The 25,373-nt window shown below is 40.2% G+C and overlaps 2 protein-coding genes across 5 annotated transcripts in view; one reads left to right on the forward strand and one right to left on the reverse strand.

Annotated features, from left to right (window-relative positions):
- DLGAP5 (discs, large (Drosophila) homolog-associated protein 5) overlaps positions 1-10,984 on the forward strand; it is a 38,385-nt gene extending 27,401 nt beyond the window's left edge. For 2 of the 3 annotated variants that reach the window (XM_014529249.1, XM_014529248.1), the window contains exons 16-19: positions 3,011-3,071; positions 3,837-4,083; positions 5,495-5,544; positions 10,606-10,984. In XM_014529249.1, coding sequence (XP_014384735.1) covers positions 3,011-3,071; positions 3,837-4,083; positions 5,495-5,544; positions 10,606-10,746 — 499 coding nt within the window. In that variant the 3' untranslated portion in view covers positions 10,747-10,984. The remainder of the gene's footprint in view (positions 1-3,010; positions 3,072-3,836; positions 4,084-5,494; positions 5,545-10,605) is intronic. The other variant, XM_014529250.1, reaches the window with a different exon arrangement.
- Positions 10,985-12,512: 1,528 nt separating this feature from the next.
- The window catches only part of LGALS3 (lectin, galactoside-binding, soluble, 3), a 16,111-nt gene continuing 3,250 nt past the window's right edge, over positions 12,513-25,373 (reverse strand). Inside the window, exons 2-7 of one of the 2 annotated variants that reach the window (XM_014529251.1) lie at positions 19,812-19,833; positions 18,990-19,178; positions 18,888-18,938; positions 17,235-17,323; positions 14,181-14,346; positions 12,513-12,820 (exon numbers count right to left, since the gene is read on the reverse strand). In XM_014529251.1, the coding sequence (XP_014384737.1) occupies positions 12,665-12,820; positions 14,181-14,346; positions 17,235-17,323; positions 18,888-18,938; positions 18,990-19,178; positions 19,812-19,829 (669 nt within the window). In that variant the 5' untranslated portion in view covers positions 19,830-19,833 and the 3' untranslated portion in view covers positions 12,513-12,664. Of the gene's footprint in view, positions 12,821-14,180; positions 14,347-17,234; positions 17,324-18,887; positions 19,179-19,811; positions 19,834-25,373 lie in introns of both variants that reach the window. The other variant, XM_005881295.2, reaches the window with a different exon arrangement.

Genomic DNA, 25,373 nt, shown 5'->3' on the forward strand with positions numbered 1-25,373 from the left:
GCTGCTAAAATATTTGCTGCTAGTATTAGTGGAGTGAAATGGTGCACCTGCATGTAAGGCGTGTAAGGGAAATGAATGCAACACAATTATAGTAATTAGTCATTAGCGAACATTGTAGTTTGTTATTAATAACTAGAGGCTCGGTGCACAAAATTTGTGCACGGGTAGGGTCTAAGCCTGGCCTGTGATCAGAGCCTGTTGGGGCATTCGGGCTGCCGGCTGGGGCCTTCCTTTATTCTGTGCCACCCCCTGGTGGTCAGCGCACATCATAGCGAGTGATCGAACTCTTGGTCGAACTCCCGAGGGGATAATTTACATATTAGGTTTTTATATATATAGGTTATGTATAACAGGATATTGTAAAAATTAAGTTACAAAATTTTTATTAAAACGTTTCTTACATACCATTATATTGGCTGAGCTGCAAAAATATTCATTATGGGCTGCATGCGGCCCATGGGCTGCAAATTTGACATGGTTGGTGTACATGGTAAAGATTGATAGGAAGTACAGAATGAAAACAGCCAGGGGCACATTTTCTAAGGCCATCATGCCTAATGGGTATTGGGTGCTACTGTCTGTCCTTCAGCAGTATGTGTAGATCAGACCTTGAAGGTGATCTGTCTGGGAGTGGCCCATGCTTCTCTCCCCGTGGCTAATCCCATTTGCCTTTGTTGGTAGAGTCTGCAGGGCTGGTAGCTGGAAACCAGGAAGCCTCTCTAGTGGGCTTCTACTTTCCCTCTGACCTGAATTGTTGGGGGTGAGTACTTGTATGTGGCCTGAATCCCCACTATTCAGGGATGGTCTGAAAGAAAAAATCCCCAGTCCAGAGGAGGCAAATGAAGTTCTGTAAGATAGGCCGTGAGTGGAAGCTGGTGAAGGGGCTTCAGTATGAGTCTCTGGGAGTGCTCCTTCCCTGAAGGCCTCTGGCTCTTTGTCCCACGCTCCTACAGCCAGCCACTCTATAAGAGATAGACGCCACTGAGGAGGATGGACCGACCACTTGGCTGCTATGCTGAGAACTGACTGTGTTGGGGAAGTAATGCCCACTGGTCGAGGTGTGGTTGGCCTGCTTCTTTGATACCAACTTGGTGATTCCTTCAGGATAGCCAGAAATTTTTTTGGTTCTCTATTCTCTTTCTTTAAGACTGACAGCTCTTTGTTCTGGCTGGTCACTCCTGCATGGCTGCACCTTCTGCATGGCTGCTTCTAACTTTGTAATTCTGTGCTTACAAAAGTCAATGAGGAGATCTGTTTGTGTTCTTCTGGAAACTCCACACCTGAGAGATGTGACTAAAATGCTACAAAGCTGTCTCCACAGAGTTTTTGAAGTATATCTTCTCCTGAGGTTTCAGATTATCAGAAAGAGACAGTCATGGTGCAGGTTTTAGAATTTTTAATTTTTGATATAAACCAAAGTATTTTTAGCTTTTGTGGGGACTAAAATATTTCAGATGTTCTAGAAATATGGATTATAAAATACCAATTTATTGTCATTTCTTAAATGCAAGTCATATTACTTTGTATGTTCTGTGTTTTATTATCTTGTTCTAAGAAGATCCTTAATTGTATTTAAGTGATTAGTACAGGTACTCTCTAAAAAAATTTTTGCTTAATTCCCAAAAATAGTCCAGAAAGAAAGTATCTTGCAAATAAATGACTTCTTGTAACGAAGGCAAAGTGAAGTTGAAGATAGAAAAATTGAGTATATTAAAAAAACACAAAAAACCCTACAACTTGCATGAGGTTGAGGCAGATACTTTAAATAAAATTGCAAGTTAAGAACTTCAGGATTCACCATAGCTAAGATCTGGAAACAGCCTAAGTGCCCATCAGCAGATGAATGGATTAGAAAACTGTGGTACATCTACACGATGGAATACTATGCTGCTGTAAAAAAAGAAGGAATTCTTCCCATTTGCGACAGCATGGATGGAACTGGAGAGCATTATGCTAAGTGAAATAAGCCAGTCAATGAAAGAAAAATACCACATGATCTCACTCATTTATGGATAATTAAGACCATTATAAACTGATGAGCAAAAATAGATACAGAGGCAGAGCTGCCTCGAACAGACTGTCAAACTACAGCGGGAAGGCTGGGGAGGGTTGGGGTGCAGGAGGGGTGGGGTAAGAGATCAACCAAAGGACTTGTATGCATGCATATAAGCATAACCAATGGACATAAGACACTGGGGGGGTAGGGGAGGCCAGGGGATTGTCAAGGGCGGGGAAAAAAAGGAGACATATGTAATACTCTTTGTAATACTTTAAGCAATAAAACAAAAACAAAAAAAGAACTTCAGGATTATGTGCTGTGTATTCTATAACTAACAATAAATATAGCCAACTCCAGCTATACAATAATTGAGTTGTCACTTCACCCCTTCTCCTTACCCCCTAGAAGTCAGCTTTCTCCTAACCCACTGGTTCTCAACTTTCCTAATGCCCCGACCCTTTAATACAGTTCCTCATGTTGTGGTGACCCCCAACCATAAAATTATTTTCGTTGCTACTGCATAACTAATTTTGCTACTGTTATGAATCATAATGTAAATATCTGATATGCAGGATGTATTTTCATTGTTACAAATTGAACATAATTAAAGCATAGTGATTAATCACATAAACAATATGTAATTATATATGTGTTTTCCGATGGTCTTAGGCGACCCCTGTGAAAGGGTCGTTCGACCCCCAAAGGGGTCGCAACCCAAAGGTTGAGAACCGCTGTCCTAACCTTTCTCTAGTATGTAGCTCTGGATTTGCATGAGGTTCAGAGAGTTGCTGGTGAAATACCAGCATGGAAACAAGCTCATGAGCTTTCTGGGGAAGGATGCATTTGCTTTGTAAGTCCATCCTGTAGTAGCTATAGTCCTAAACTAATCTGTTTGCATCAGGCCTGATCTTGGACCAGGTGCCATCTTTGACCATAAAGGATAGTCTCAAACACAAAAGCTTGCAATATGTTTGATTATCTGAGTACAATGCTATTTTTTTCTTTTTTCAGGAACAGCATGGTAGAAGATGCTCAGTGTCCTAGATTACCGGATTTAATTGAAGTAAACCATGTAAGTCCTGCTCTAGTGTACTAGACAGCCCAGCATGTTACTTACTTATATAATTACACATAGTAACTCCATAAACAGCTCCCAGAATTTCTGTTAGAAATCTAAAATCAGGCCCAGCTGGCATGGTTCAGGTTATGGGCTCGATCCCCAGTGGAGAGTGTAAAAGAGGCAGCTGATCAATGATTCTCTGTCATCATTGATGTTTCTATCCCTCTCCCTTCCTCTTTCTGAAATCAATAAAAACATATTTTAAAAATAAGATAAAATCAGTAATGTTAAATAATAGTTCTTGTTTCAAAGGCCCTTAGCTTCTATGAGACCATAGTGCCATTTTGTATTTTCCAACTCACAAGATTATTTTTGCAAATTGTTTCCTTATAGCATAGCCACATTTGTTTGTTCATGTCTTTATCTGGTTGCTTTTGCAATAGAATGTAGTTGAATAGTTGTGGCAAAGACCCTATGGCTCAAAAAGCTTTTAAGCTTTTTGAGCCATAGGGTCAAATGTACTATTTGGCACTTGACAGAAAATGTTTGCCAATCTCTGAAGTGAATACAGATACTTGCTGTATACTTTGCTTCAATCATACTGCTGCTATAATATTATCTGAACTCATTATTTAAGAAGAAAATAGTAGGATTTATAGTGTTCTTTAGCCTGTATTCAGAATGTCTTCCTTCTGTTTTTATTATTTTTAATAGCAAAATTACTTTTTATAATTGTTTCAATGTTTGATAATTAAATATAATCATTTTTATTTCCAGGATGTAAGTAAGATAAACTTCAAGATGGATTGTTTACCCAGTGAAAGAATGAGCTTGCCTCTACCTGCTGGTGAAGTGGCGTGTGATATTAATACTAACAAAACAGAAGAAATTTCAGATGTTGTGGAAGGAATGGAACTAAATTCTTCAATGACAACACAGGATGTTTTGATGAGTAGCCCTGAAAAAGATATACCATCACAACATAACATCTCACAGGAAGAAGAGACTAAAATTTTCCAGTCAGGTGAGGTCTTTTTAATATATTTAATGAAGCTTTGTTAAATAAATGAAATTGCACTAATGCATAGATTATTGTAAATACCTCTGGTACCAGTTTCTAAAAACAAAGGTTGAAAAATTGGACAAAGTCGATATTTTATGAGAATTAGTTTGTGTTGTAGTGTGCCATTCTCCACCCAAAGTGTTCTGAGGTAAACCTATTAAAAATCAACAGCAGATACTAGTCCACATTGGACATAAGTAGCATTTTTAAGTATATTTTAATTGATGTCAGAGAGGAAGGGGGAAGAAGAGAGAGAGATAGAAACATCAATGATGAGAGAGAATCATTGATCAGCTGCCTCCTCTTGCATGTCCACTGGGGATCGAGCCTGCAACCTGGGCATGTGTCCTCACTGGGAATCGAACCATGACCTCCTGGTTCATAGGTAGATGCTCAACCATTGAGCCACACTGGCCAGGCTAGACCTAACTTTTTGGGATCCTTCATTATTTATGAAAACTCACAATTAGAAAAATTCCCTGAAGTGTTTTTTAGTTCTTTCAATGCACATACATCCTCAAGCCTTTCTTCAAGAATTAGAAAAATTCCCTGAAGTGTTTTTTAGTTCTTCTTTCAATGCACATACATCCTCAAGCCTTTCTTCAAAATGCCTTATTTTTCTTCCCTAATGCTTTTATTCCTACCTACTTTGTTGTGATTGTTCTGCAGTAGTAAATGGCTTTTCTATTTTTGGTCCTGGGAGCATGTCTGTGTAGTATCTACTTTCTCCGCCGCCATTTTTAATCCTGGCTCTTGTATTTTTGTTATAATATATGACATTTTCACCTACTATTTACATCTGCTACTCTGTGGTGCTGTCCTGGCTGGAGCCTAAGGCAAAATCATCATTACTTTGGCCAGACATTGAATACACTCCAGCTATGTTCTTCTTCTAGCATCTTTTACGTACCTTTACTATCACAAGCATGAGCTTTGTTTATAGAAGACTCTTTAAAATACTAAAATTAAGGATAAGAACTTTATTAAAAAAGTCAAACATTTTTTAAAAATATGTTTTTACTGATTTTGGAGAGAGGAAGAGAGAGAGAGAAATATCAGTGATGAGAGAGAATCATTTATTGGCTGCCTTCTGCACATCCCCTACTGGGGATCGAGCCCACAACCCGGGCATGTGCCCTGACCAGGAATCGAACAGTGATCTCCTGGTTCATGGGTCAATACTCAGCCATTGAGCCATACCGGCTGGGCGAAAGTCAAACACATTTTTAAAAACCTTGTAACATAAGATGACCTATATTTTTGTCTTAGCGTTTGATAATATGGAACTTTTCATATTTCTCAGTGCTCTGTTTATTTCTAACTACAAGAATATTCTTTAAAAAGTTAAAAATAATTCTTTTTTGTTTTTCAGTATTATTTGATAATAAAGGTCTTACTACTGAATGCCATCTTCTTGAGTCAGTAAGTTTTTCAACTTAATTTGAAAAGTGTCTTTATGTATTAGATTTGTTTTATAAAAAGAATATTACTCACTTTTTAATTTGTATACAAAGTTTAAAATTTACATCTTTTCATTGTTTTCTTTACTGTGAAATCCATTTGTTAATTTTATCAATGGAAACAAAGTTTTCATGTTTATATACTTTAAAATATAGTAATTTTTAGTATTAAACTCTGAAGATTTATTTTGCCATATGATTTATGTATCAAATTTCATATGACAAATTGATTGAATATTTGAATATCTAATATGTGGCTCGGATTATGATAGGTATTTCTAAGTGATGCAAGAAAAACATAAGGCAAGGTTTCTGCCCATCTGAAGCATGCACTTGGGAAGATAATGTCTGTGTTGCCTTCAGTCATTGGTTATTTTCATCCCATTCCTTTTAGATTATTGTATTTGGAAGCTATTTTGTTTGCAAGCTCCATTGGCTTTACTTTTGGTGATCTCTTGCCTCTAAGTCTAGTTCAGACACTAGCCTTTCTGTGAAGTCTTCCTATAAAAGCTCTCATCTCTCCAAGTTAATTAATGTATAGACACAGGTGCATACAATTGGACACATTTAATCTCTTCTTTTTTAAAAAAAAATCTTTATTGTTGAAAGTATTACATGAGTCTCCTTTTTCCCCCACATTGACCTCTCCCAGCCTGTTCCTGCCCCCCAGCACAGGCCCTCACCCCCCTATTGTCTGTGTCCATTGGTTATGCTTATATGCATGCATACAAGTCTTTTGGTGATCTCTTAACCCTCCTTCCACCTTCCCCTTCCTTTCTTTTGAGGTTTGATGGTCTGTTCGATGCTTCTGTGTCTTTGGATCTATTTTTGTTCATCAGTTTATGTTCATTATATTCCACAAATGAGTGAGATCATGTGATACTTACCTTTCTCTGACTGGCTTATTTTGCTTAGCATAATGCTCTCCAGGTCCATACATGCTGTTACAAATGGTAAGAGTGCTTTCTTTTTTACAGCAGCATAGTATTCCATTGTGTAGATGTACCACAGTTTTTTAATCCACTCACCTGCTGATGGGCATTTAGGCTGTTTCCAAATCTTAGCTATTGTAAAGTGTGCTGCTATGAACATAGGGATGCATATATCCTTTCTGATTGCTATTTCTGATTTCTTGGGATATATTCCTAGAAATGGGGTTACTAGGTCAAATGAGAGTTCCATTTTTTTATTTTTGAGGAAACTCCACTGTTTTCCACAGTGGCTGCACCAGTCTTCATTCCCACTAGCAGTATACAAGGGTTCCTTTTTTCCCACATCCTCGCCAGCAGTTGTCATTTTTTGATTTCTTAATGATAGCCATTCTGACAAGTGTGAGGTGGTACTTCATTGTTGTTTTGATTTGTATCTCTCAGATGATTAGTGACTTTGAGCATGTTTTCATATGTCTCTTGGCCTTCTCTATGTCCATTTTTGAAAATGTCTATTTAGGTCCATTGCCCATTTTTTGATTGGGTTGTTTATCTTCCTTTTGTTAAGTTGTATGAGTTCCCTGTAAATTTTGGAGATTAAACCGTTATTAGAGGTAACATTGGCAAATATGTTCTCCCACTCAGTGGGCTCTCTTGTTGTTTTGTTGATGGTTTCTTTTGCTGTGCAGAAGCTTTTTATTTTGATGTAGTCCCATTTGTTTATTTTCTCCTTAGTTTCCATTGTCCTAGGAGAAGTTTCGGTAAACATATTGCTGCAAGATATGTCTGATATTTTGCTTCCTATGGATTCTTCCAAGATTTTTATGGTTTTCCATCTTAAATTTAGGCCTTTTATCTGTTTTGAGTTTATTTTTGTATATAGTGTAAGTTGGTGGTCTAGTTTCATTTTTTTTTGCATGTATCTGACCAATTTTCCCAGCACCGTTTACTGAAGAGACTGTCTTAACTCCATTGTATGCTCTTGCCTCCTTTATCAAATATTAATTGAACATAATGGCTTAGGTCAATTTCTGGGTTCTCTGTTCTATTCCATTGGTCTATATGTCTGTTCTTGTGCCAGTACCAGGCAGTTTTGAGAACAGTGGCTTTGTAATATAAGTTGACTAGGGGCCCAGTGCATGAAGATTTGTGCACAGGGGAGAGGAAGGGGTCCCTCAGCCTGACCTGCACCCTTTACAATCTGGGAGTCCTCAGGGGAACCCTCTCCAATCCAGGAGTTTCTGTCTGTCTTTGCAATCATATGGGCGAATTGTCTGAGACCCCCAACCCAGTTTGGTTTGTTGCTCACAGAATAATAGAGGCATTTTTTTTCTTTGCTTCATTGGTGGAGATTTCCTGGAAGTTTTAGGTTATCTTCCCTTTAATTTTTCCTACACACTCTGATTTTACTTATGTCTCTTCTCCACCACAACAGTAACTTGCTCCAGGCTCACTTTGCTCTAGTGTCTAGGAGATCCGTTAGCCACCAGAACTATGATTCCCAGCATTCCTGGTGCTCCCTGCGCTCTGGGCTTCTGCTTCTGGTCCTGGGGCTGCCATCAGAACTACTATTCCCAGAATTCCTGGTGCTCCCCAGGCTGGGAGCAACCAAGGGAGCCATGGCCCTCCAAGCCTCCGGCTCTCCTGCTCGGCTCTCTGCCTGGTGACCGAGGGAGCCACATTCCCCCAAGGGAGTGACCGAGGGAGCGACCTTGGGAGCCACGTCTCCCCAAGCTGCCGGCTCTCCCGCTTCTGCTCTCCGCCTGCCGCCTGTGTATGCAGATCAACCCGCCATCTTTGTTGGGTTAATTTGCATATTCACTCCTGATTGGCTGGTGAGCATAGCGAAGGGGCGGTCAATTTACATGTTTCTCTTTTATTATATAGGAGGATAGGATAGGATAGGTGGTATTGTGATCCCTCCAACTTTGTTCTTCTTTCTCAAGATTGCTGCGACTATTCGGGGTCTATTTTTCATTCCATATGAATTTTTGGAGAGTTTGTTCCAGATCTGTGAAATATGCCATTGGTATTTTATTGGGGATTGTATTACTATTCGGGGTCTTTTTTTCATTCCATATGAATTTTTGGAGAGTTTGTTCCAGATCTGTGAAATATGCCATTGGTATTTTATTGGGGATTGTATTGAATCTATAGATTGCTTTGGGTAGTATGGACATTTTAATCATGTTGATTCTACCAATCCATGAACATGGTATATTCTTCCACTTGTTTATATCTTCCTCTATCTCTTTTTTCAACGTCCTGTAGTTTTCCAAGTACAGGTCTTTTATCTCCTTAATTAAGTTTATTCCTAGGTATCCTAATTTTTTTGTTGTAGTGATAAATGGGATAAAAGTTTCTCTTTCTGTGAGTTCATTATCGGTGTATATAATCTCTTCTTAAGAGAATAATATGAATATATTATATTCTTAACTTATTATAATTTCAGGAATCTATTTCCCTTATTGACTATAAATTCCTCTGTAGGCAGAGCTGTCTGATTTATATTCACTGTGGCACAAATAAAAAAGTGCTCTGTTGCCTACTCAGTGTTTACAACATTGTTTTTCAGCCCTATGCCAGATATTTTTATTTCAATGATCTGTAGTAGGTCCTTCATCAAGTGATTTTACTGGGTAGCCAGGGTCAACAACTCTGGTTTACAGCCTTACCTTGAAATTTTCCAGTGCCCACTGCCAAATGGGTCAGGGACCTTAATGAAACAGAATTGAGCAGCCTACCTGAGAAAAAGAGTTCAAAGTAATTGTCATAAAGATGCTCACCAAATTTGCAAGAAGAATTGAGAACATAAGTGCCAAACAGAAATTATAACTGAAATGAAAAATATACTAGAGGGATTCAATAGGAGACTGGATAAAAATTAAGCACAAATCAACAAGCTGAAAGACAAAGCAATGAAACACACTCAGACAGCAGTAAAATGAAAAGGAATTTTTAAAAGTAAAGACACTTTCAGCGACCTCTGGAACAACATCAAGCAGAATGACATTTGCTTTGTAAGGGTCCCAAAAGGAGAAGAGAGGGTCAGAAAAATTATTTGAAGAAATAATCCTAACTGGGAAAGAAAACATATCCAGGTCCAAGAAGCTTAGAGAATTCCAAATAAGATGAATCCAAAGAGAACCACACCAAGACATATTTTAATTAAAATTGCAAAAGTTAAGGAAAAAGAGAGAAACTTAAATTCAGACAGAGAAAAACAACTTATTATGTACAAGGGAATTCAGCAGAAATTTTACAAGCCAGATGGTTCTGATATATTCATAATATGATTCAAATTGTTTCATAATTATACATTACCTTGTTGGTAAATCTTAGTACCTTATACTTTTCCTTATTCTTTTTTCTCCTTGTGAATTCTTTTCTGCTTTCATAAATACTAGAAATTATTTTTAAATTTTTTTATATGTTCATCTGTCTATTTTAGACCAAAAATATTACTTACTCCAGCCTTAGCTGGTTTCGCTCAGTGGATAGAGCATTGGCCTGCGGACTGAAGGGTCCTGGGTTCGATTCCAGTTAGGGGCACGCACCTCGGTTGCAGGCTCAATCCCCATCCCTGGTTAGGCCAGAGTCTGGGTGTGTGCAGGAGTCAACTGATTGATGTGTCTCACATGAATGTTTTTCTCTCTGTCTCTCTTTCTCCTTTCCTCTCTCTCTAAAAAATCAATGGAAAAATATCCTCGGATGAGGATTAACAAAAAAATATAAAAATAGGCCTTCAAGTACAATGCCTATTAAATGCTGTTAGATGGTTAGAGTAGGTTTGTGAAATCTGCATATGAAGTAAGATATGGCCTCAATTGTATTCATCATGCAGATGCTGCTGAAGTGCATTTGCATATTACTAATCACCTTTTTAGGCATGTACTGTTAATAATATACCTTTTCAATTAAAAACTACTTGAAATTAGATCTATTGAAAAGTTGCACAATCATGTTATTAATTAATTTATTGTTTTGTGGAAATGTTATTTATGTTATTAATTTACTATTAACTTGCAATGTTGAAGTCAGTTGGTGAAACTCTTAATGCTTCCGTAAGTGACTTCTCTGAATTTATTCTCTAGACGGACCTACACTGCAGTAATCCATTTACTCCGGTGGAGAGGAGACGTCGAGAACATGCCAGGCACATTTCCTTTGGTGGTAACCTGATTACCTTTTCACCTCTAAGGGCCCTCAGTGGAGAACAACCAGAAGAACTTTGAATGTAAAAATAATTCCAAACATTTTTCTTGTCATTATCAATACTGTGGGGTATATTCTTAGAATACCAAAAGGTTGAAGACTATACTTTTGTTTGCTTCTATTCAACCGATTTATATGGTGTCATGTAATATTTTAATATTCAGTGTTCATTCAAGTGTGTTTTAGATATGATACTATTTCTCAAGGGAAGTGGGGATATTTTGTACAACAGCCATGCAGAATAAAAGATATACCATGCCTTGCCTCTCTTCTTTAAGATGTATAAGCTTAAAGCTAAGAACACTTACTCAGAGCTTATGACTACTCGCTTAAAATATAATACTAAACTTTGACAGAAATATTTGTATCTTTTCATACTTTATTTTTAGTTTGAACTTTAAATTTGTCAGTGTTGAACAGCTTTGCATGTTGATTTTCCAGGGCATACTGAGTTTGTTTGGATGAGCTTTCTGATGTCAGTTTACATGTTATAGTTTCAAATGGTTAACTAGGTGCCCATTAAATTCCTGCCTTTCCCATTTTCCCCTTGACATGAATGACAGGCTTTGAAGGAAATGCCTTATTCCTTTGAAGAAAATTACGTCAATCACTTAATGTGTTTGAAATGTTTTCTCTTTTATAAAAATCTTAGCTATAGATTTGTAGAAGGCAGGGCTGTCAGAATAACAGAGCACCAAGAAGATTCAGAGTAGCTAACGCTTGTACCAGACCCGGGCCCAGTCATTTCTGGGCCCAGTGAGTTGAACAATAAACAAGAACTTTATGGATAACCCCCCATAAGATTAGGGGTTTTCAAACAAGAAAACACATGTTGTTTTATTGTCAGAGGAAGGGGTATTAGGCTTGTGGGAAAGACAGTATTTATTAAATCCATGTGAGCAGTTGGGAGGCTGTGTAGGGTGCTGACTTAGAAGAATGTTCTCTAAATGCCTAAAGTTTTACCAAAAGATGAAAATAGCTTTTATTCATTAACAGCCTATAATTGAACAATTCAAGCAAGACAGGCAGAACAAAGTAGCATATATAAAAGTTAGGGCTTTCCAAGGGCTCAGGAATGAATATGTAAAAGATGTTGGTGCAAAGTAACCAAAGTTGTAGAATCTACGGTGGTAAGTTTAGTAAGGTGTACTAGTGAATCATTTAGAAAGCTTTTGCTGCTGTATAATAGTAAAATGAACTCAAACTGGCTTACCAATAAGGAATGTATTTCATAAGTTGTCAGGGTGATTCTAGGCACTTTACAATTAACAGTTCAATGTTGGCATCAAGAGCCAGCATTCTGTTGTCTTTGGCACCTGTCTGAGGCTGGGTCCTTTGGGATCATAATGTAGCTGCTAGTGGTAATCAGAGCTATGTCCTTCTCTGTGGTCTAGTCAGGCCAGCTAATGCCACATGTCTGTCTGCAGTAAGACTGAGTGAGTGGGGGATTGACTTAAACTAATGATTCCCTACTGAATCTGGGATCATACCTGAATAAAACCACAATTATCAGGACATCGGGAATGGATTTTTGTGTTGGCAGCCAACTAGATAGAGTGTTCTTGGGCTATTGGACTCCAGAATTATGAGGTATTAGGAAAATCCTTAAAGACTAAGTGAAAGAAAACTGCTTGGGTAGAACAAGACCCTTTCCAAAATCAAAAGGGAATTTTCATTTATTGAGGACCTACTATATAATAGCCCCTCTGCTACATATTTCTTTTACCATTGAGTCCATTATTCATTATCAAGAATAGACTGCCCCAAATAAATGACATATAAACCATTAACTCTTAGAATATTTATTAAATGAATGATTTATAAGAAGGACGTTGTTGAATAAAGGCAAATTTTTCACTTACAGTGAGCATGAAACTTTTAAATGGGTAAGGTTTACATTCATTTTTATTTCTTAAAAGAATATCCGCCCCTTTAAGATTATATCATAGTGTGTGTAACACTATTGAGACTGATGTCACCACTAACTGCCAATGCGTTGATTTCCCTGAGATTTTTCATCCGGTGATTGTACTGCAGCAAGTGAGCATCATTGACTGCAACCTTGAAGTGGTCGGATTCAACCAGTACTTGGATCTGAAATGGCACGTACATAAAACTGTTAGAAATGCCTGTTGATTTCAAAACCAGTCTGTCCTGAGCTCAGGGTGTCCACATTTCATCTTTTGTGGAACAGATGAAAATCCTGAAAAAGTAACTTTACAGCAAAAATAAACTCCAGACTAGTCAAAGATTTACACAAAATAAAAAGGACAAAATTTTTAGAAGATATATAGTTGAAGCCACAAAGGAATAAATACTGTCTACATAAATGATGTAGTTACATAAAATAATGTGTCTACATAAAAAGTTTTCATATGGCCTACAGCATCTAAAAGTAAAAATAAACACTAAAGTAGGGATCCCCTGATAGAGCAGCAAATGCTGTGAAGTTGGATAATAACCACTTTGGGCAAGAAGAGGGAAAACATAGTCTTCCAACAGTGGGTGTGTTTAATCCTTTTTGAAGTAGCACTTTGGCAATATCTGAGTTTTAAACATGTATATTTTAATAAAATTATTCTTCTAGAAAGCAAAGAAGAATAAGCAAAGTTAGTAACAGTGTTTTAGTAAAATAAAACCTTCCCAGATTTTATTGGTAATATTGCCAAAGTTTCATCAATAGAGTACTAGTTGGATTATTACATATCTAAACAATGAAACATATCTAAACAATGTTCTGATCCTGAAAGATGTCCATTAAATGTAGAATATGGTCCCTATTTGTCTCTGCCCTTAAGAAGCTTATAGTCTAGCTGTGTTATTGCCCACTCTACAGTCAATCCAACTAGTACTGTGAACCTACTAAATATTTGGTGAAGCAGTGCTTAAAAATCAAAAGTGCTGTATGTCATAGAAAATACTGGCAAGATATTCACTAAGTTGCAACCTTCAGTATATACAGGCTAGGGAACTTTTTCAGTTAATTTAAAAATCTACATTTTTATTTTCATAAGCATGTATTAATTTTAGAATTAAAAATTTTTGACTGTGTTGTACACCTGAAACTAATATAATATTAAATGTCACCTAATTTCTTTTTAAATTAATTTTTAATTTAAAAAATTTTTAGTTTTGGTTTCTATGTCACTATGTTTTTTAAGGGACTAAGTCTCAGTCCTTCTGAGACTTTCTGCCTTTTTTATTAAAGATGCTATTTTTCTCATTTCCAGAAAAGCTTAAGTTCAGAGGTGGTAACAGTATGGAGCTGGGGACCCTTTCCAAAATCCTAGTCCTGTTCCAGCCTACTGATGATCATGGGCGCCTGGGGTGGGGAGGAGCTGGTTAGGTGTCCCAGGATAGCTCCCCAAAATTCATTTCAAGTGCATCTTGATTTTAGAGTGATTTCCCCATGAGCCATATGAATTATCAATACATAACAATAGCAATAACTTACTTTGAATGGTTTACCACATTCAAATGGGAAAATCATCTGTCTTTCTTCCTGTCCCCAGTTATTATTCAGGTTTGAGTTGCAAACAATGACTCTCCTGTTGTTCTCATTGAAGCGTGGGTTAAAGTGGAAGGCCACATCATTCCCTCTCTTGAAATCTAAAACAAGTCTGTTCAAACCAAAGGCCAGAGTTAGTAAAATGATTCAAGTTGTGTATTTGCATCAAGTGAAGAACACGCGATTTTTCTAAAGAGCAAACCGTTTTATAAAATACAAGAAAATTTTCTTAACAGAAAACAAACCAGAGAATGTGTTCAAGCTGTATACTAGGCCAAATATTAGTAAAATACTAAAAGTAAACAGAACAGTACCTGTTGGATTGTTCTGCCTCACTGTCTTTGGTCATATCATTCTCTTCGTTTGTAATTCCCTACTTATCCTTCTACTCATGAAAACCCTTCAAGGTTTCCTTATAGAGGTTTGAGGCCACTTTAAGGGCAGGTTATGCTTTCCATTGCAGATGATATGGTTACCTTCTTCCTGCCCTGCCAGGTTGATTTTAATACCTATTGACGACAAGCCAGTCACGTAAATAAGAGATCAACTTCCTGGCTTCCTCCTAGTTAACCAAAAACCTAGTCCTAAAACGGAAAGAATGAGATTATGTAATTAAGGTCCTATTGCTAATTTGTAAAATCATGACAATGTGTTGAACTTTCCAAGATATGAAGTGGAATTGATGCAAGTGCTGGCTTAACTTTTTGACCCCGTTCCTTCTCCTTGGATGTTAACACAAACACAAGTCCCCTGACTGTTAAAGTACTAACCCTACCCCCCAATTTCTCAAAGTGTGCTCCACAGACCACTAACATCAGAATCTGCTGGTACTCTTGTTTTAAAGTAGAATCTGCACTCCTGACCCACTAATAATAATTCCCTGGGTATTTGGATTCACCCTGTAACAGACCCGACCACAGATGTATTCACAGGGAAAGGACCAAAAGAGTCAAATGGCAATAGAAATTGTATTTGACTAAATATCTAATGGCTAACGATATGGTCATCTCTACCACCTTAAGCATTCTCTTCTAATTCCTCACATAGAATGTGCAGGACCAAGCAACAATTATTTCAGTTTCCTATCACCTTGGCCATTTCAACCAAAATTAGTTTTGATCTACCACAGTCTCAGTCTACATCTCTGGTGTAATTGGAGTTTAAGTTTCCAGTACAATAACCCGAAATAAAGACAAAGATACCAGTGTGGTTCTGTGCAATAGGGGTTGGGAGAGGGGAGCAGAACTTAAAAATTGTGCCCTAGATGGTTTGGCTCAGTGGATAGAGCATCAGCCTTGCAGACTGAAGGGTCCCAGGTTCGATTCCAGTCAAGGGCACATGGCTGGGTTGCAGGCTCCATACCCCCGCTCCCCCAGCAGGGGGTGTGCAGGAGGCAGCAGATCAATGATTCTCTCTTATCACTGATGTTTCTATCTCTCCCTCTCACTTCCACTCTGAAATCAATAAAGATATATATTTTTAAAAATTAACAAATTGTGAGTGCTGTATGCACAGAATACGGTGTACTTATTGGGAGGAAAGATGGCTAAGAACATAGGCAGAAGATATATATGTTTTGTAATTTGCTGTGAGATAAGCTTTAGAGTAGAATCCAGAGGAGGCTGGCTAGAGGTTGGAGTGAATGGGCTATTTGAATGTAAAATGAACAGAGCAGAAGCCAGTCCATCTCCTGGTAACAGAGGAGGTGGTTCCTGTTGATTCACCAGGAGCAAAGTGACAGATGCTCATAGAGGCTGTCTGGATCCTCGAATAAACCTGTGTACACAGCTTGAGTATCTTTTGTATACTACTTATAAGACCCAGAGACACATTAATTAATGGCTACAGGAGCTTTAGTGGTACCACTAACCTCAGCGACAGGCAGACTGGAGGGCTTCAGGATAGATATCCTTAGCCTGTTTGTATTATATGTAAGCATAACCAGTGGTAATAACCAGAGCCAGGCGTCCCAGGGCAGCCACAAGTCAGCATGGATTTCTCTAAAGCAGCTTAAAGTCTTACCCCTCCTAGCTCACCTCAATCAAACCAGTTCCAATGGCAAAGGTTGACTTATTTGAAAGCTTTTTTTGTTTGTTTGTTTTTGTTTGTTTGTTTTGTTTTTTGTTTTAATATATTTTATTGATTTTTTACAGAGAGGAAGGGAGAGAGATAGCTGCCTCCTGCACGCCCCCCACTAGGGATGTGCCCGCAACCAAGGTACATGCCCTTGACCGAAATCGAACCTGGGACCCTTCAGTCCGCAGGCCGACGCTCTATCCACTGAGCCAAACCGGTTCTGGCAAGGTTGACTTATTTGGATGAAGTCTTTAACTTGAACAATTTTTTCAAACCTTTCAAGTAAATAGTGACTACTCAGAAGACTGAGCTTCCCCACCCTGCCCCTTGTCATCTGTAGACCAGGCCAACACCATGGGAATCTGTGACCCTGCAGTTGCACCCCCTGTGAAGACGGGCATGGCAGCCAAGCTCGAGAGCTGAGACGGCACGGTGACCTGTGAGTCTTGCATGAGCATGAGGACGCAGTGGGATACCATTCAAGCTCTCGGATCAACTCATCACAATGTCAAGTGGGACCTCTCACTTTGGCACCCTAATTTTTTATGGTTATCTAGAGTGCATGCTTGGCTTTTCAGACACTATATGGTTCAGAGTGGAGGGATGGCCAAACATGACATTACAGAGACTCTACTGGCCTTTAATGCTAAAGCTTTCCCTGCCAGGAAGAACCCTGCTCTTCCTCTTTCTCCTCACAATGTAGAACTCAGTTCTATTCAGGTTCTGAGAGAAAACCAAGATTTGGTGAGGGAAACCATGTCCCCTTGGTGGGAACACGTATTGATTTATGGGATCATCCCATACTATGGAAGAGCCAAGACTCTAAATGTGTAGTTTTAAAAAGTCTATTAAATTTCAATATAGATCAGTCTTTATTCAAAAACCAATCAACAAATGTGTTAGACGTTTAAAGTTTGCTCTTACTTTTTTGCATCGGGTTTTATTGTACCCATAATTGTTATCAGCATGCGAGGCATGACTCCTCCAGGGAAAGCCATTTCATGAGGCACAGTCTGGGGATGAAAAACATGTGTATTAATACAGAGTCATGTTTTCTTGGGGAAAGAAAGAAAAAGATGTTGCTAACATTCAAATACTATTAATACATGTGACTAACACAACCTTAAGTTAAGCCATCTGTCCAGACTCGGGCCACCTTGCCCAGGGCCTGAAGAGATAAATCCCCTGTGTGCACAATATGTTTTACTCACAGCATCGGCAGAGTACTTAGTGTGTGGCAGATACTCCGTATTTGTGGAATAAACATCTTCCAGTTAATACATTTCCTAGTCCATTCTGCAAATATTTATGTTCAAGGTACTGTAAATATTCCCAAAGCCCCATCATTGGCCTCTTCTTTTTCCTCTTTATAATTCCCCCCAACCCCAGGTCCAACTATCATCCAAGTCTTTTATCTCTAGCCCTGATCAGTACTAGTCCCATACTTCCTCCTGGTGCTGCAGATTCAAAAGGTACGAACTGGAACCGTCTCTCCTGCCTCCTTCCCCACCAGTCCCCTTCCTGGTGCCCTAGCTGTCCTGTCTTGAAAAGCCAGTCCTGTCTAACTCCTAAGACTTAACCAGCAGATCCTGAGGTTCTTCCTCTGTAGTCTCTCTCCCACCTGCCTCTTCCTTTGTATAGACTCCTTGTGCCCCTGTATCTGCAGTGGACTAACCATTTGGGTCTAGACCCTGCCCAATGCCACCCACACCCCCAACGTTTTCTCTGCACTTTCCTCTAAACTGACCTAAAAGCAGATCAGATGCCACCTGTGCCACCTTCTACCTACTCCTGAGAGGGTCTGCCCCCAGGCTGTTACTGAACTCTTTCTTCATATCTGCTTACTTCCCAGCTGGACTGTAACTCTAGAAGGGAAGGATCTGTGTCTGAGATGTGTCTAAAGCCCTACAGAATTAAGGTTTTGTGCGTAGAATTTCTTTACTAAAATGCATTTTAATATAAATGAAAATTCAATCCTTAGATCACAAAATTATCTTTAGAAGGTTTTTCAAAACTTGATTACCTTGGTTCCCCGCCTCCCCCATGTTCTCTCTATGGTCCTGGACAAGCTAATATAATGCTATTGTCCCATTTCTTCATGTGGAAAGTGAGGATAATAACAGTATCTTATCGGGTGGTTATGGGTTCAGATGAGATCATCATGTAGAAGCACACTGCTGGACATGCTGTTTACATAGTGTTATTAATACTAACAATGAAAACTTTCCCCCATTACTATGCTCTTAACTTGATTTTTATTAAAGCTGCTTTACAGATGCCTTCAAAAGACGCATTAGCGTCTCTTTATGCCAACACTGCTCATACTAAACTCAACACAAATAACGATTTTTTTCTATTGGACCAGCATACACTGTGGCTGGTCCTAGAATATGGCCCTAAGCAGTGAGAGTAAAGCTTCGCGTCTCCCTGCAGCGCTATGCAGATGTGAGTGCCCAGAACCAGCTCCCAGCCAGATCACTGCAAAGTGATGGCACCACAGCCCAGACGATTGCCGTGTTCTTCATTAGCTTTGCCCTGGTCACAATCAAGTACATGAAATGACTGACTCCATCTTACCAGTGGTCCAGCAGGGACACCAGCAGGGCCCGCACCAGGGTAGGCCGCAGGCCCACTCGGTTGTCCGGGGATGGGTCCTGGGGCATTAGGTCCGGGATAAGCAGGTGCTGTAGGGGAAGGGTAGGCGCCAGGAGGTGCCTGTCCAGGGTAGGCGGCAGGAGGTGCCTGTCCGGGGTAGGTCCCAGGATAGGCAGCCCCCGGGTAGCCTCCTGCCCCAGCAGGCGGGTTTCCCCATGGACCGGGCCATCCTTGAGGGTTGGGGTTCCCAGACCCACATACGGCATCATTAAGCTGGAAAAAAAAAGATACAATTCCTGAATGAAAAACATTCACAAAAACAGAATTTTCAGGAAAACAGGAATAAGAGATCTAAAGTGGAGGGACATATGAAGATATACAACTCATATCCATAAAAATGTTTCCACCTATTAAATAGTTTTGAGTTCCAAAGGCTAAAATTAGACTTTGGGATTATGTGCACTTTATCAGTATATGTCACCCATCGTCTATATTGTGTAGGTTTGCATTTTTGTAATTTGCTAAAATAGAGCTATCCATCCTCAATGTAAAAGCATGTATTTTCTAACTGACATGAGAAAAATAATCACAAAAATCAGGATGCTCAGACTGTACCACACTTCCCATTGTTGGCTTATTTCTTAGCTCCTGGCCCACAGAATCCACCCACTTCTGCCCCAGACCTTTCGGTAAAGGGGCTGCTCTTAGTGAGTCCCACGCCTCTCTCTAGCCGGCTTTCTTCCCAAATCTACTACTGGAAAAACACGGCTCCGGCCAACAAGCCCACATGGGACAGGTGAGGCCAGAGGAAGGCACAAAGAGTTAGAAGGGAAAGTCTGGTGTTGAAAACAAAACTCTCCACCTCCATGGGATTAGAAAGTAAGACAGCAGACATAAAACACTTACCGAAAAGCCGTCTGCCATTTTCCTGAGAGGAGGAAAAAAAAGAAGAAGAAGATAGGTTATGATTTGACCTGAAAAGATTTCATGAGTTACCATTAAAATCTAAGATCACAAATAGTTTGTTGTGCAGTTCTAGTCAATTTACAGGCATTTTTCTAGCACAAGGCAATCTACTTCCAAAATCCGTCTAAATCAATAGCATGGAACCACAAAGGTGTCTCATCCAAGGGTGGAGATGCACTCCAACTGGATTACCAAATCCTCTTTAACCGAGCTTTCAGCTCCAATCACACTAGCGGGTGTTCTGAATCCTGGGAGTGCCAGCCACACAATGCAGGAGAGAGAGGATTGAGGGCGAACACGTTCTGCCCCTTTCCTAGGGGACGAATGCGCACAGCCCTGCTTTACCTTTGGTCCTCAATCACCGTCCTTCCTGTGCTCCTGCCCCACCACCTCTTACAAAGGGTCTGCATGTTAATATCAACCTCCCCCCACGCCCTGGTTCTCACGGACAGCCCCTTGCCCTCTTCAGGGTTTTAGGAGGAAAGCAGAGTTGGTTGATCCTTAGGATCTGAAAGACATGCCCCTCAGATGGAGTTCTGCAGATTATGTATTCCTTCGTTTGCACACATTTGTGCCTGCTCTGCACGGGCACGGTGAAGGCTCCTGTCTGGGTGTGAAGATGAATAAGCCAAGGCCTGTGTGGTCAAAGGCTCCACAGGCCGGAGGGATCACAAACAACCATGCCATGAGCCAGACTGTGAGCTGCGGGAAGTCACAACCAGAACAGTTGCTTCTAAGAGGGAGGTGTTGTTTGAGCTAAGCCTCGGATGTGGAACAATGGAGAAGACAGGCAGGCACAAATGCTTGCTATTTTGAAAAAGTACTTGTTGTTCCAAGTGAAATATTTGGCATTAAAACAGACTAAAGTTAAAAAAAAAAAAAAAAAAAAAAGGTTGGGCAATGTGGAGGAAAATATTTTGGGTTTGCCTTGCCCAAAGCTGCCTCAAGGGATGGCCTTGCTTGACACACCATTCCTGCTTTCTCCTGCTCCTCCCTGTAACTGCCAGAGTGTTTGATACCTGCTCCCACCGCAGACACTCCAGCACTGAGGGGAGGAGGGCGGCGTCTGAATCCTGAGGCCTGGGTGTGAGTTTTCTCAACTCAGGATCACCTATGCTTTGGTCAAAATTGCCTGGACCTTAAACAGTCAGAATCTCTGTTTTCCTTGAGTTGCTCACTCATGATATTTACTCAATTATTTTCTTTTTAAAAAAATATATTTTTTAATTGATTTCAGAGAGGAAGAGAGAGGGAGAGATAGAAACATCAATGATGAGAGAAAATCATTGACTGGCTGCCTCCTGCACGCCCCACACTGGGGATCGAGTCTGCCACCCAAGCATGTGCTCTGACCTCCTGGTTCATAGGTCGACGCTCAGCCACTAAGCCACGCCAGCCGGGCTCAATCGTTTTTAAAAATGACAAGGGATCCAACAAATGGTAGCTATTTGATAGGCCCTAAAAATGTAAAATATTAGATTTTTTTGGTAAAAACTCAGACAGAGCTCCTCCAGGACTCCATGTGTGCTTCCTCTATACACACGATATTATTCTTTTGCCACCTCTCTTATAATCTGGGCATTCTCAAACGTATTTGGAAGTAGGTTATCACCGTGTCCACCTTCCAAGCTGGGAAACTGCTGACTCTCCATTCACTGTGCTTCCTATAGTAATTGACCTTTGGAAGCAAAAGGCGGGTGCTCTTCTGCCTGCGCTTCCTTCCCCAAAAGGCTGCCACTGCCAAGGAAACCGCTGCTACCACAGGGGGAACTCGAGAGAGGAGTTGTTACGGAAAAGGAGGAGAAAGGACCTTACTTACTAGGAAGTCAAGAAACTAAAGCCTCTGCTAGTGTCATTTTGGACACCAGTAGAAAACAGTCTTGAACTTCATGGTGGACAGAGAGCTTAGATCCTTTTATTGCATAAACTTCCACTCCTGGGCAACATACCAAAGACCCAGAAATAACTTTATAAGTGTCTTCACTTCTTTTAAATATCCCCCTTGTGTAGGGCTAATTCCTAACCTCGGCACCACTGACATTTCAGGTTGGATGCTTGTTATTGTTGTTTGGGGAGGGGGGGGGTGTCCTGTACATTGTAGGATGTTTAGCAGCATCCCTGGCTTTAATGCACAGTCAGTAGCACCCCCACCACCACCACCAATTGTGACAACAAAAAATGTCTTCAGACATTGCCACATATCACTGGGGAAAGTGGGGAAAAGGCAAAATCTGTCTGGTTGAGAACTACTGGTCTAGACTGATTCGCATGTGGTTCCCTACATATATGTACACACATAGGTCAATAAGAAACAAGGGTCGTTTCAATGATTAAAACCAGCCAAATCTGTGCCATTGGCCTGATAAAGTGGCTTATTATCATAACTCCAATCAAACTTAGATGTGTTTAAAGGCAACCAGAAATTCACATGAAAATGGCATTTCCAAGATTTAACATTTATTCTTTATAAAGTCTCTGCTCAAGCATATTCAGTTCATTTTTCAACATGACCAAAACAATCTGAGGAACAAAGCCGACTTCCCTTCACTTCCACTGTGTTTCACATACGCCCGGGATGGCAGCTTGGATTGTGTTGTGACACATTAGGCGAGCTCATCAGAATAATTGCAGCCTGGTTTGTGTGGCGCTTTGCAGTTTACAAAGCACTTTCACATACCTTACCTATTTTGAGTCTGATAATAATCTTATGAAATTGACAGGGAAAAGTAAATATTCACACTTTTAGAGGTGAGGTAACTGAGGCTCAGAGAGCTGACATGGTGGCCCAAAGTCATTCTGTCATTAGCAGCCCAAGGAACCTGACCCCTAATTCAGGCTCATTTTACACTAATATTAAACCTCACACTTTGAAATTTGAAAGTGTTAATTACTTCATTAGAAATGGTGTAGCTTCTTCATTCAGAGCTACATAACATGCTGAAGTTGTAAACAAATTTAAAAAGAGATCATACTTTTGATCATGGGTGACTCAGTGTGCAATGATATTGAACACAAGAATGCCGTTGTGCACAGTCACTGGGCTGATTATAAACACATTTAAACCAACAACGTGTACTTTTCCAAAAATTGGGTGTGTGCTATTTTGATTTTGTCAACTCATAACCATCAGATCTCTTTTTTTGAAAAGGGTTATAACCAATGATCCTTTTTTGTTGTTAATCCTCCCCTGAGGATATTTTTTCCATTGATTTTGAGAGAGGGAGAGAGAGAGAGAGAGAGAGAGAGAGAGAGAGAAAGGGAAGAGGAGAGAGACACATTAACTGGTTGCCTCCTGCACCAACGGGCCCAGGGATCCAGCCTGCAACTGAAGTGTGTATTCTTCACTGGAATTGAACCTGCTACCATTCAGCTTGTGGGCCAATGCTCTATCCACTGAGCCAAATCGGCCAGGGCAACCAATGTTCTTTTGAAATCAAGGTCAGCAACCTTAGAACTTAAAATAGATAGATAGATAGATAGATAGATAGATAGATAGATAGATAAACATCTATTTAGATAAATACCTTCCTTACTTGCCTGGAAAATTTATTTCTTTTTCTTAGATGAGTAGTTTTTATCGAGAGAGACAATCAAATGTAAGAAAACTCTCCCCATGCAACTGAATCTATAATATGTGAACTCCATTCTGGCATTTCCAGAATCAGAATTTTGAAGAGTCAGAAAAGAAAGACTCCATTAAAGACAAACAAAAAAGGACGGGAAATACTGCTGGAATCTTCACATTTGGAAAATCCTGCAGGAAGTGCTTCAGTTTGGTTTGGAATAAGGAATTTAAACATGAGTCCGAAGGTTGACCGTCTGTTAATTGTAGCTTTTCTCTTTAATAAACAGCAGTGCCCACACTACTATGTTATTCTAGGCTCACCTAGCAATTAATCCAGTTGCTCGGGCTCCCAGGAGCTCTTCTGAAAGTTCTGCTCACAGAGGGCCCTGACTTTTACACAAGCCGTAAGGGAAGTTGATTGTGAGTGTATTTCCTCAGAACCCCAAGGCACTTCTCTCCACAGAACACAGGCCGGGCGTCTACTTCCTGTCCTCGCTTAAACACCGGGCAGGACTGGAGGAAAGTCCACTTTCCAAAAGCCAAAGTCGGTGAGAATGTGTTGGAATAAAGGAAACGGGTCCTTCACTAGGGTTTCTTTCTCATCATACTTCCTCAGCATCAAGAAAGGTAAAGTTACTTTGTGCCTCTCAGTTACTGATTTTTCCCCCCATGGAAAAGCTGATCATCAGTCAAGATAGAACACATGATACTTAGTCAGCAGCAAATTGTAAGCCTGCAGCAAGCACTATCTGGCAGGCTACCCACTCAGGATTTAATGAGCAGAACCAGTTTAGGCACCAGACACCATGTTACCTAGCTGTCCCCAGCAGGAGCCTGTGTTCCAAAGGAGAGGCTATCTTCTAGATCAGTTACCATGGTCTCAGAACATCCAAGGACTGTCATCAAATGTGCTGATTCTAAGTGTAACCCCCCAACATAACGAGTTTAGGAAGCAGCTCCAATCTCCCAAAGATCAAGCATGAGGCACAACCATAAAGAAAGGAGAAACCCTAAGGATTCAAAGTCAATGTCTTTTCCACAATGACCATTGTGGAAAAATACATTTTTATTATTAAATTTTAACTTTTATGGAAACAGAATTCCCTAGTATGAAAGATGAATGTTATGAACTTGAGACAAGTGAGTCAGAATTTTGGAAGTTAGTGAAATTTTTTTCTCATGTTCTGTGCCCAAGTTGTCAATTTTTATTGCTATCATTTATTTATTGTTGTTATTACTATTGTCAGAATTAACTGAGCCTGCCTTCTATTTCTTTCCCAGAATACTAGAAACAGACTAGGTCACGGAGGACCAACTGTCCCCATTGTCCAGCAACCCAACTCCCAGGAGTCACTTTACAAATATTCCACAGTATCTGGAACGGGAATCACTAGCTTTAAGGGCTAGCCTGCAACCTGTCACAGCCTCAACCTATGTGTCCTCGATTCCCTGGTATTGAGCTCCTAATCCTCAGAATTGATGCATTTTAGTGTTTTTATTTGCATAACTGATCATTCAGAATAAATCCTCAAACGTGTTTTTAACACACACACACACACACACACACACACACACACGCAACTTCAACTAGAGCTCTGCACACTCAGACCAACATTTTGCCACACCCTACACATCCTCAAGCACAGATCTGCGATCGTTAATGCTCAAATGAGGGATTTGCAAAAGCTTAGGGGTTTCGGTCTTTGCCCAGCCAGCCGGTCACCTGCCCCTGCCGGCCGTGGGGCAGCACCTTTTCCTGTGGGATCAGCATTCAGAGGGCAGCTGTACCCCTGACGCTGCTGGGCTTGGTAGACAGCTCACAGCAAGATCAAGTGGCGGGGCAGCCAAGTCATGGGTGCCTGGTGCCGCCCTAGAGACCCCGGGCAGGGCCGAGCTTGAGCGCGCCCTCCCAGCACCGATTCCGAGGTGGTCCCGCG

This window comes from Myotis brandtii, unplaced genomic scaffold, assembly GCF_000412655.1.
Source record: "Myotis brandtii unplaced genomic scaffold, ASM41265v1 scaffold675, whole genome shotgun sequence".
NCBI lineage: Eukaryota > Metazoa > Chordata > Mammalia > Chiroptera > Vespertilionidae > Myotis > Myotis brandtii.